Source organism: Lytechinus variegatus, chromosome 3, assembly GCF_018143015.1.
Source record: "Lytechinus variegatus isolate NC3 chromosome 3, Lvar_3.0, whole genome shotgun sequence".
Taxonomy (NCBI): domain Eukaryota; kingdom Metazoa; phylum Echinodermata; class Echinoidea; order Temnopleuroida; family Toxopneustidae; genus Lytechinus; species Lytechinus variegatus.
Window position 1 is genome coordinate 61265554 of NC_054742.1, and position 12887 is coordinate 61278440.

General features: G+C 36.0%; 1 protein-coding gene across 1 annotated transcript in view; it reads right to left on the bottom strand.

Moving 5' to 3' along the window:
- Window positions 1-12887, bottom strand: part of LOC121412101 (MAM and LDL-receptor class A domain-containing protein 2-like) — a 95752-nt gene that overhangs the window by 45762 nt on the left and 37103 nt on the right. Inside the window, exons 11-20 of the mRNA XM_041605010.1 lie at window positions 10397-10546; window positions 9073-9311; window positions 8644-8734; window positions 8076-8222; window positions 7373-7629; window positions 5921-6155; window positions 5106-5341; window positions 4203-4407; window positions 2396-2533; window positions 123-245 (exon numbers count right to left, since the gene is read on the bottom strand). Of these exons, the coding sequence (XP_041460944.1) occupies window positions 123-245; window positions 2396-2533; window positions 4203-4407; window positions 5106-5341; window positions 5921-6155; window positions 7373-7629; window positions 8076-8222; window positions 8644-8734; window positions 9073-9311; window positions 10397-10546 (1821 nt within the window). The remainder of the gene's footprint in view (window positions 1-122; window positions 246-2395; window positions 2534-4202; window positions 4408-5105; window positions 5342-5920; window positions 6156-7372; window positions 7630-8075; window positions 8223-8643; window positions 8735-9072; window positions 9312-10396; window positions 10547-12887) is intronic.

Consider the following 12887-nt stretch of genomic DNA (forward strand, 5'->3'; position numbering starts at 1 on the left):
GTAGCTGGCAGCCGTAATTACTGAGATTACAGCGCACACGCATTTCAAGGAATAAATTCTTCTTTAAAAAGAAGAGGACAGCTAAGAAACAAGAAAAACAAGAAAAAAAAAGAAAATACTACCTCCATATTTGTAGACCCAGAATTCAAGGATGCAGTGAGGACTTGCTTCATTCAGTTCAGGGGAAATGAAATAAGTTTCAGTGTATTGTGGGCCTGGACTAGCATCAGTGTACAAATAGTATCCTGCAAGAAATATATTAGCTGGATTTACATTACACGCGTATTTTTGTCAGATAATACAAAGAGCAACGAAACCCCTAAAAAAAAGTTTGGAAATCTGAATTTGGTCATTAAAGGAGAATGAAACCATTGCAACAAGATAGCTTGTGTGAAAACAGAAAAATCAAAGAAACAGATCAACGAAAGTTTGAGAAAAATCTGACAAATAATGAGAAAGTTATGAGCATTTGAATACTGCGATCACTAATGCTATGGAGATAGCAAATTGGCAATGCGACAAAGATGTGTGATGTCACTTGTGAACAACTCTCCCCATTACTTTAGTATATATTTCACTTGAATTGCCTCTTTTATCACATTGATCCATAAATCATACTGTTCTTTCTACATGAGGGCATGTAATACATATTTTTTAAGAATACATCATGGATAAAGAGTTTGTATCATCATAAGAAAAGGCAAAAAGAGACATTTTGAGGGTATTTTATAGTCCATCAAAGGGAAAGTTGTTCATCAGTGACATCACACATCCTTGTCGCATTGCCAATGTGAGGATCTCCATAGCATTAGTGATTGCAATATTCAAATGCTCATAACTTTCTCACTATTTGTCCGATTTTTCTCAAACTTTCTTTATTCTTATTCTTTGATTTTTCTGTTTCTACACAAGCCTATTTGTTCCAAAGGTTTCATTCCCCTTTAATTTTCTGCCAACTTCCAATTTTACACAATGCATATTTGATATAATTCAAAAGATCATTTAATTCTCTTTAAAATGATACCATGCTTGTTATGATCATACCATCACGAAAAGAGCATGATTGACAAGTGTTGGATGAGGTCTAAATTGAAAAGCTGCAAAACGAGCAGAAATAGTCATGAAGGGTCAATAAAGAACATGATTGTTTGTCTGTGTCAATGGAGATGAAAATCCATTCAAATCAAGCCCATGCTTCTTCTTTTTTAATGCTTTGTTGTGGTTTATGTAGTGATGGTTCAGAGAGATAAAATGGTTTGAGTTGTGAATTGAAATACCCATGCATGTTTGTTTGTTTGTTATGTATTTGCTTGCGCAGAGGTGTGTTTGATTCCATGTTAATGTTGATGTTAAGGTGCATGAAAACAAAAGAAACCGCTGAAAAACTCACTCATCCGCGGAAAAAAGAACAGCGACTTTCAATACTATGTCATTTTGCAACTTTTGAATTTTGACCTTGTTCCAAATTTCAAGGCACTGCACCTCCTTGTGAACAATAATCATATCATGTAGGGTATCATTTTAAAGGAAATTAAATGATCTATTAAATGGTATCAATCACACATTAATATTCACTAAAACCAAGGAGGGATTATCGATCATAGTCAGATTTCCAAACTTTTTTGTTATGTTATGTAGTTAACTTCCTGTTATCCTTTCAGTCATTCACCTTCACTTGTTTACAAACTCCCCTTATGTCATCTTCGAATTCCAAATCCCCCAATATCACTTAACTTCTAAACCATGACCATATAAGACCAACCCTCATTGACGTAAGCTAACTTCAAGGAACAAAAGTTCTAAGAAGTAGGCCTATGACTCATACCACCAGCCCCAGTCACTCTCAGTGAGCATCACAACAACCCTTATACCAGAGATTGTTTGATAGACGGTTACCTGTAGACCAATCAGAAGAAGTTTAGATCACTCCCACCTTAAATTGTTACACCACCAAAACTAATGATATAAATAAGACTTCTTGATTATTAGAGAGAGACTACAGAGATATACAGACAGGCCATATATACTAGACCCACACTCATCCAGATAGACTGATTGACTTCAAGACTTTAAACATCAACTAAATTACTTCTGAATATTTGTTTCCAATGCCTGCTGTATTTTGATTCTTCATTAACATCTACTCAACTATAGGCCTATAGAACTTTAAACAAATGCTTATGATTTGAACTGCATATAATTTCTTCAGAGTTTCTTCACTTATGCTTCCCTTCTAAATTAATACCAGTCCCGAATATACACAACAATAATTTATACAATTATTTAGTAGATTCCTTCTTATAACACCATCACTGTCAAATCTCTGTATAATGTTGTAAAAGATTAAATGTAACACCTCCTTCATAAGCACTCCTGAAAAAAACAGTGTACCAACCTTCAGCTGTTCCGATTGTATGATCTTTTGATGGCCTATTGTTAAGTGAAGGTGTATCACCTTTTCCTCTCTGCCACCTCAAACTGCCATCGCCAGAGTCGGTGTAATTACACCAACCCAACTCAAAGTCACAATTACCTGGGATGATAGGTTAAATTGGAATAATAATTTTGATTGTTAAAAATCTTCTCTTTTATTTCATGTTAATCAATCAAAGGATTAAAAAAAACAAAAAACATGTGCTTGTTTCATTCAGAAGCCAGCATATCAAGAAGTACCTGTAGGGAAAGGCGGGGTAAGTTGAGCATAGGGGCAAGTTGAGCCACCACCCCCAGGCCAATAATGAATGAGTCAGACATTGTGTTGGTGTCATGTATTGATGACCCATCACATAACCCTTTACCCAACCACATTGTTTTCGACGTTGAAACAAAAAGTACTTTTTTAGATGGAAAAATACAAAGTTCAGCCAAAAAAGTAAAAAAGGGTGTAAAATAGAGGAGTGATTTTTACCCACACACGTCTTTAAATATAATAAAAAAACAAGAACAATATTGTTAGTCCAGGTATGGATCTTCATTCTTGTCATAGTCTTTTAAATGATGGCTGCATAAGAAATGTGTGGATGTGAAAATATCGCATTAAGTTCGGACTGGGGTACTTTGTGCCAGCCAACATGAGGCAAGTTGAGCTATGGTAATTCTTATGGTAATAAGAATGAAAACTAAAAAAACTTGAAAAGCCATTGATATGCAGGCAGAAAGGTGTAAATTCACATGACAGTTCTTTTACTTTTAGAGGATGTTAGTATTTATAGGGAATTAGCAAGTGAAAAGACTTGAAATAAAACATTTACATGCTGCTTCTTCCCGCATACATTTTGTACGTAGTTTTTGTGGCTCAACTTACCCCACATATGGGGCAAGTTGAGCCATTTTACATCGTTTTTTTAAAGGTCACAATGAATTTCAGTGTGGGGGTAGAAAGTTATATATAGGTGAAATATATTTCCCAAGAATCAAATTTAAAGGCAAGGTACTTATTTCTACAATATTATTAGTCATATCAATTCTAACATGCAAATTGCAAAAAGTGTCACAACTTACCCCGCCTTCCCCTATATATACATACATATTTGAAACATATGACACACAAATGGGAATACTGTCCTTGATTATTTCATATTGTTTATTGCACCATTTATAAATTCATCTGCTGACTTTAATTTATTATTCATGTCATTACCTACAACTCAGTCTCGTGGAACATTTGTACATCACATAATAATCAGAGTCAAAGGACTTTTCCAAATCATGATTTGCATGATATGAAAGTCAAACAGATTTCTATGCTAAAAGTGATTTGGCATATCATCAAAATCACCTGTATTTACTCTTTCTATTTCCAAATTTTATTTTCCTGTCAAACTTGATACAACATAAGCCATAGGTTATCATTATTTTAGTACTACCATAGAAAATGTCGAAGCACAGGACAATGTAATGAGTTTAATAAACGAGACCATTCAAACATATACATATTAGATACACAAAAGATTTATAATAAAAAAGAAAATATTTTTTACTAATGTAAAACTACAATAGATACGATTATGATATGGTTGATAGAAAACTTAATAACTGAGGAATAGAGAGGTGTTTAAATGGGAAATGGAGACGCTGAGAAAAACAGAAGGGGGAGGATGTCGGAGAGTGAGAAAATAAATTCATATGCAAGTTATTATGAAGGTATTGCCATAATATGTATTCAGATGCATAAATAACCTTCATGGTATTGACAAACTCACCACAATTAACTTCATCACTGCCGTCACCACAGTCATCTTCGAAGTTACATCTCAAGGTGGCATCAGTCAAACACTCCCCGTTATCACAATAAAACTGACATGGTGGCGGATCGGTAACTGCTACACAAGCCCCATCATAGATGCTGATGTCATCAATGGCCATGTCGCTTTGAGAAGGTGTCCCCACATCTCCGATAATTCCAATCTACAATTAGGAAACAATATTACAGAGTATATTATGATGCATAATGATAATAATAAGCCTTAATATAGCACCATCTCTCTAGAAATAATCTATTCTGAGGCAGATTGTTACTGTATTTTATCATTGTTTTACCCGGCTTCAGTTTGCATTGCCTTCAAGTGGTTCAGTGCATTCAAGGAATGAATCCTGCTGCATATCCATTCACCACACCTGGATCGAGTGTAGCACAATGTGGGTAATTTTCTTGCTGAAGGAAAACATGCCATGGTTAGGAAACCCTTGTCCCTCTGATTAAAGACAAGAGTCAGTCATAACAACTAGACCATGATGCCCCCACTGAATAAATGGGGTATCCTGCCTCATTCATTTGTTTCATTTCCATCACCTTTCTCACATATCTAACAATGGGATTCAGCTTCTGACCCACTACTTGTTAGAGGCTGGGTTCAGTAACACAAAGCTATGCATTTGATCATAGGTGAATATTGTAATGATTAATTCAATTGACAAGATTGTACAATCAATTATGGAAATCTATCATACCATTTTTCAGTATGTCTTCGTATAACAGGGCCCAGGTGGCACAGTGCAAAGCTTCATTCAGATTCAAATCAAACTAAAATCTAGATTACACCTTGAGATCAATCTAACTCTGAGCTTGATTTGAGCCCCCTCCCCCTTCACTATATGTTACTCACTCTGTACGTCTCATCTTCAGCTCCAGTTGTTACAGTAGCATGCAGCCACGCACCACTCAGAGGACCTTTCTTCGACCACAGAATCTGATCAATCATGATCTTGATGGAACCTTGGTCAGCACCACCCATGTAATACCAGAATGATAAGCACTTCTGACCGACCATCAGCGGCGAGTTGAGGATGGCCGAGTCGCCAAGCTGACGAGGTGCACCAGAATCAATGTAGATATAAAACCCTTGAATAATAATGAAAATAAAATAAAAATAGTGACAATAATAGCAAAAATAATACACATTTCTTGTATAGCACACATTATGATACATCATTGCTATGCATCAAAAGGGAAAAAAGGTTTAAAGAATGTCTTGTAAACATATATTTTACATTGATAGCAATTTATCATACCATGCAAGATTCATTGAAAATGGAACAATGAGCATGGTAACAGATACACTCGCTAGGTCAAATAGGGTAGTTTCGTGCATCTTGCTATACTACATGTATAAAGACTCTTCCATACGACAAACACACTACTAATTTAAGATTTTGTTGCGAAAATTAGTAGATGAACTATAATAGATGAACAAAATCAAAATAATAATTAAAATATAAGTTTACCATGCAGTGTCACATGTAAATGAGGAACAGCTTTATAGAAAATCATAGATATGTAGCTTATAGTAAGATACCCCTTGTCACAAAGTTTATGAGAAATATGTTTACCAAAGAGCGGCAAACTGTTGATATGAAAAGTGTCCTGTGGCACATTGTCAGGGTTTGTCAATAAATACCAATGTACATATATATATACTACCTGCTGCTGTTCCAACAGAATGATCCGTGTCAGGACCAGAGCTCGATGAAGGCGTGGGTCCGCTGGCTCTTATCCAATCAAACATATCGTTACTGACTGAGGAAGGATAGTTCCAGAAGGTACAGGTGTCATATTCAAAGTCACAAGACCCTGGTGGAGCGCAGTAGTCTTTGTTCAGGTTGATGTCATCGAGCGCTAGGACTCCATCAGAGCCAATGGTGGCTTCGAAGATGATCTGTTAATGAAATTAGCGAATGATAATTCAGGAATATCAATATAATACGTTATCACTTCTTTGTTTTTGTTTTGGGTTTTCTTCTGTACTCTAAATGGGTATTTTTTATATTCACTGAAGATAATCTTAGTAGAGATCATGGCAAAAATTGCAAACTGAAACATGTACCTTCCTAAGCCAGAAAGTACCTCCACCAACAACAACAATGCAGTATAATTATGTTGTATTAGCAAAGCAGCTTTCACACATGTTGAAAAGCCATACACCTAAGCACACTGCATTTCAAGGTGTAAATTTCTACTTGATTCATATCTACCCAAGATGAATTTGTTGGTGAAGGAAACAAGCACCATAGAGTAGGATTTGAATTTCTTATTTGTAGTCATCAGTGCCAACAATGTTTGACTAGTTGAGAATGAGACTCCCATGCACAGGCTAATGATATAATTTAGGGGTCAAAATTAGTGGGATAAATAGAAATGCAATAAAATTAAACAAAAAATTTAAGTGAGGAAGGACCGCAATGAGTGAGTCTCACTCTAAATGAGTGAACAAAATATAACAATAAATATAAATTACTCTCTCCAATGTCTTTCCACAGAAAACTGTGGATTTTCCCTGATAACTTTACTGAGCAGTGACAGCCATTCCATACGATTGTATTTGAACAATCGTAAGTCACAACAGACTCCTCCTTCTTCTTCCATTTACTGATGATAATGATGCTGATGATGACTGTGATGATGGTGATGAAGATGATAATGACTATGATGATTATTATGATGGTGATTATGATGAAGATGATTATGATGATGATGGTGATATTGATTAAGATAATAATAATAATAATAACATAATCTGCTTAATCCATCGGAACGACGTGTCTAAGCGCTTTACAGATATATTATTACCCCGGTCATCGGATTCAATCAGTCATTCCCGCACAATGTGTGCACATCCTCCACTCCCTGGGGAGTATTCCAGTCAGTCGCCTGTGAGGCGCACACAGTACTGGACAAGCTACAATGACTTTCACATCCTACCGGGTACCCATTTAGCACCTGGGTCGAGAGTGGCAAAGTGTGGATTAACGCCTTGCCAAAGGACGCCAGACCGCGGTGGGATTCGAACACACGACCCTCTGTTTACAAGGCGAGAGTCAGAACCACTACACCACGGCTCCTCCATTCCACTCCACTCCTCCAAGATGTACTTACAGTATAGTCCAAGCTACTAGAGAATGACGCTTCATACGGAATCCACATGCTTATAGCAGCAGAGTCATCGAGGCTCAATATTTGAGTAATGGGGGTATCACCAACTGTGACGGTAGCTGTTAAGTCCGGTGGGTCTGTACCTTTGCTGAAAATCCATATCCGAAGACATCGTTGGAAGGTGGGAGGGTAGACAGGAGAGATCAGACGAACCTTTGACATGTAGTTGTTAACGATGCTGTCAACGTATATGAAGTGACCTGTAAATGAATCAGGCAATTCATGCATGATTTCATAATGCACGTGCAACCAAGATCACTCTTACCATCGTAAATAGCTAAAACTTGTGTGTCTTTTACACATATTTCAATTCCAAGTCACAGCACAGTCATGTTATTGGATTCCATAATTTTCACATCACCAACTATTGAAACAAGGAATGTAAGCCAATAACAATATCAAAATTATCATCATAATCCTTGTTAAATGTAATGATTTATTGTAATTATCATTACCTCAGTCATGATTTTTCTTTAAAAACTTCTTTATTGTTGGCAACAATAATTATTATCATCATCATCATTAACAATGATATTTTAAATTTATTTACATAGTGACAATGCTTCACAAAATTTGATAAATATATCACCCCTGAGTCACCAATAATTTCCAGCTTGCCTATCAAGAGCAAATAAATGAAGCATACCCAAACTTGTTCCATAGGTATGATCTGCATTAGGACCGTATGTGAGGTCCAATGAAGTGAAGTCGTTTGGTTCTACATTCCAATCTCCACCATCCATCATATCCTGGTCAAAACCACACCATTCTCCATGCTCAAAATCGCACATTCCTACAGATGAAGCAAGAAAACATGAAATATAGAGCTTTTATAGAAATACAAAAAGATAAACTCAAGATTTATTGTTGCTTTTTGCATTGTCAAATAGATGACAGATAAGGTTTGCAATCTTCCCCATTTAATAATTCAATAAAACATGACAGTTTTACACTGAAAAAATGCATCGCAGCCTTTTGCTTACAAGTAGTGCACTGTTATAATTTAGTTGTCAGTGACATAAGGAAGAAAAATTAATGCATTAATATTCAATAGTGATATATATATTCAACTACTGAGAGTTTGCATAATGTTTGTGCATTATCTTTAAAACCTTTTTCAAGGATCAGAAAACCTTAGTTTTGGCCTTACATATGCCATATTTGGTGGCAGCGGTGGGATTTAAACATCATGTAGAAAACATATGCAGACTCACTTTGTGAAGGACACTTCCCGCTGCTAAGGGTGATGTCATCGAGAGCTATGGCTCCTCTTGATCCACTACCCTTGTATCCTTGGAATGTGACCTGACATTTAAAAAAACATGCAAGAAAGATAAACTCAGCTAAATTCTTTTATTCATCCAGACAAGTAATAACAAAGAGCAGTATGCCTTATATATACTGAAAAACCCTTAGATATGATATTATTTTAATCATTCAGTTTTCCTGCTCATTGTCATCTTTGATGAGGAGATAGGTTTGATATGCTCTTAAAATTGACTTTCAGACTTATCTGTGCAGAGATTAAGTCAACTTCCCATTCAAAGCACCAAGGCTCATCGGTTTTAAAGTTATTCTGAATAAAGTAAAAATCCTCACCATGATGGGGAAAAGCAAGGAATAACAAACTTTGGTATACTTACTGCAAAGATACCATTTAGATAGATCTGACCCTGTTTCCAGTCTGGGCCCTGGTCTCCCACCCTGACCCACTCCTTGGTTGACCCGTCCCTCCAGACTTCCAACCTGTTGATATCAGCTCCCTTCATATGATACCACCACGAGGCACAGATCCCCTGAGGGCCAGCCGTAATTGACCTTGAGGTCAGTTTGCCAAAGTCACCATCATTGCCCACATCAGTCTTGAGATAGGCATAGTAGCCTGTGGGCATAAGGAATATACAAACATATATCATGATAGCTCAGAGAAGGAGTGATCATTAATATCCTGAAGGTCCAGTGGTCATCAAGTTTTGGGTTAGCTGGCCAGTCACAATCAGTAATATATGTCGTCTATAACTTTAGCCACTATGACTGATTAACCTGACGTATAATGCATCCTAGGTAATTGGTTATATACCAGCTTGGTGTTTACCAGCAAAAGCTGTTCTGTCGAGTTCCTACGGGAGTTACCTTAAACAGAACCCACATTGGTTTGCATAAAGTTCTGTGGTTTTGCATAAGAGTCTGCAGTTATGAACAAAACCAAGCTTTGGGTGAAATATAAGGAGATCACCAGGTGGCACAGCTACTGTAACGATAGAGGTTATCATGATAGAGATCAACTGGCCACAGTCATCATCAGTCTTGAGATAATGATAATAATAAAAATAATAGCAATAATTTCAATAATAGTAGAAATAGCATTGCTTTGATAGTGCATATAAGGATGATATCATCACATCTCTATGCACTTTAGACAGACAAAAGAAAGAAGAAAAACAAACCCTGTTTACAGAGGAGCAAATGTATAATCAAATATAGGTACATTGTTACAAAAAGAATTTCTTCAAAAAAGGACTTTTGAATTTTGGGATTCTGGGCAGCATTAGCTTGTTTAACAATATGCATCATGCAGGCATATGCTTTCACTTTGAACAGACTGACCACCATGACATGCATAACATGCTGCAGGTGTGAATTAAATTGCATGTTAAGTCCAGAGGGGGCTCCCACCATAAGAATCAGATATCATTGAGGCCAAGAAGTCCTTGAGCTTGGGGGTCAATTTTTATAGAGCTTTTTGCAAGTTACACGTGAAAATACCCGTTCTTGTCATGTGACCCTCCACCAGAACATCAACCTACTGTAAAATATAACTTTGTGGTCAATGCTCACACTTTTAGTTTGCCATAAATATACGATTACCAGCAGTTATAAGATAATGGTACATATTTATTTTACTCATACAAAATAATTTTTATGTGCTCGTAAATCACACAAGAGTATTAAGGTTTTTTTTTTTACCAAATGTGTTTCCGAGAGTGTGATCTACAGATGGACCCGAGTTGGGGATTGGTGGGTCACCTGAGTGTCTATACCATTTCACTGCACCTGGCGTTGATTGGCTCAAGTCACAGAAGTCGGTCTCAAAGGTACAGATGGACAAAATAGGTGCTGGAGAGACAAAGATAAGTTAAATAACAGTAGAATATTAACAGCCTGAAACAACAGCATTTTATCACATTTTGAAATGTAATAGAGCACCATTTGCACTACAATGGACTGTAGTAATTAATGCATTTAATGCTGATTTATAATTTTCTCCTATCATTATGATTGACATCATCAACCCTGCCTCTCATTTGCTTAACTAGAATCATCATCCTCACCATTACTGTCCTTATGATGCCAGTGTCATCCTCAAAATCAAAATACTTCAAATATCACCAACATCACTACAACATTTATCACAGAATCATTTTTAATCATCAACATCACAAAACAAACTCATAATAAAAATAAGAACACTTTCACTCCCTTTGAACTAGTTACTATTTTCATCAACACCCCCACATTCTTTCAATTATGATCCCCATTGCCATCAATGTAATTATCATATTTAACATCATTATGAAAATCATTAACGTCTTCAACAGAATCACAGTCATCATTCTCATCAATACCATGACCAGATATCATAATACTCACCATCACAATCATCATCTTCACCATCATCATCATTACCATCATCATCTTAATCATCACTATCATCATCATCATCATCATAACAATCAGCATCTCCATATTCACAACTGCGTATCATCACTCACAATACAATATATCCATCTACACATCAGCTGTTCCAACCATCAACATATCACCATTAAAGGGGAAGTTCACCCTGACCAAAAAGTTTATTGTAAAAATAGCAGCATAAATCTCTGAAAACATTGCCAAAGATTTGAGAAAAATCCATCAAAGAATACAAAAGTGATTTTAATATTTAATTATTTGATTTGTGATGTCTTATTGCATGGTAAAAAATCATTTCATTTCATCATTTCATTTCATCATCATTCATTTCATCATTTCATTTTATCATGTCATTTTCTCAGAAAATTGAAAATGTTTTTTACTATACATTGCTATATTAATAGACAAATCATTTCACAAACCTTCCTTAAATGGAAAACAACAATGAGTCATCATGAACCATTAAAAAATTAAAATTTATGTATATTATATTACATAACAGGTGGGGCAGCTGCTTGTTTACGATGTCATAAATCCAAACCTTTAAATTCTAATAACTTTCTTAATCTTTAATGGATTTTCCTCAAGCCTTCACTAATATCTGTTAACATTTTTTTTCTGATATTTTACAACAAACCTTTTTTCGAGGGTGAACTTCCGCTTTAAAGTAGAAATATATTGAAAATCGTAAAACTGGAGAATCATATATCACAATAAAGGAGAAAATAAGGAGAACACGATGGTGTACATCATTTATCATGGAGACGGATGAAACTCAGTTAATTGATAGTTTAAAGTTCTCTCTCTGAATGCTCCAAACACGCAGAATTACGTCCGCGAAATTGGGGATTTTTTTATGACGTCACTGTCTGTACGAGAGGCGTGATTGGCTCTCCCACGTGAAGCTCCACTTGCATGCAAAACCTGTTGCAAGGGTACATTTTCTCCACATTGTCACTGAATACTTCGATCCCAAAATGATCGAAAGAAAACCCAGAATTTTATCTAGATTTGGATTTTCAAATTGATGATTTTGAGATGAAGAGAATGATGATGAAGTGAAACAACACAGTGACGTAGTTGGAGGTAAATTGGGGGAATTACGCCGATGATGATGATGATGAAAATTCAACTTGCAACACAATCACAAGTAAAGTCATGTACCGGTACATACCGATTCGCTACCAATTCATGCTGCTGGAAGTGCTAGCTACACCGCGCGGGCCAAATTGAATTCATGCTGAACATGTTCCACATCCAGACAGTCTATCATAAGAAGGAAAATGATATAACTGTACTTACAAACAAGTGAATAATCCGAACCTGAAGGCAAATCAACTCAACGAATAGTACCAGACGATATGGCATATGCACTGACGATAAACTTCATGTGGCTGGATAGATTGTCACTCGTTCTGTTAGATGTAACTTTTATCTCATTAATTTGACAAAATTACGAAACTCGGGGAATTATTATTCTATATAAAAATATAGTAACATCTCTTATCATTTTTTGAATTATGATAAAACCTGTTTTGAAGGAAAACGTTGAGGTAAATTAAAATTAGATGTAAAAGATCATCCCATCATGCGTAGCATTATGTGATCGTAAACAAACCATCACAACAACACATGCCGTATTGTTTGCTCGCCTTGGCTGAGACTGAGAGAATAGATCTATGCACGTGTTGCACAGCTCTCAATCAGCAAGGAAGGAATACGTGCATGTTTGCGATGGTTTGTTTGCAATGACATACAAGCT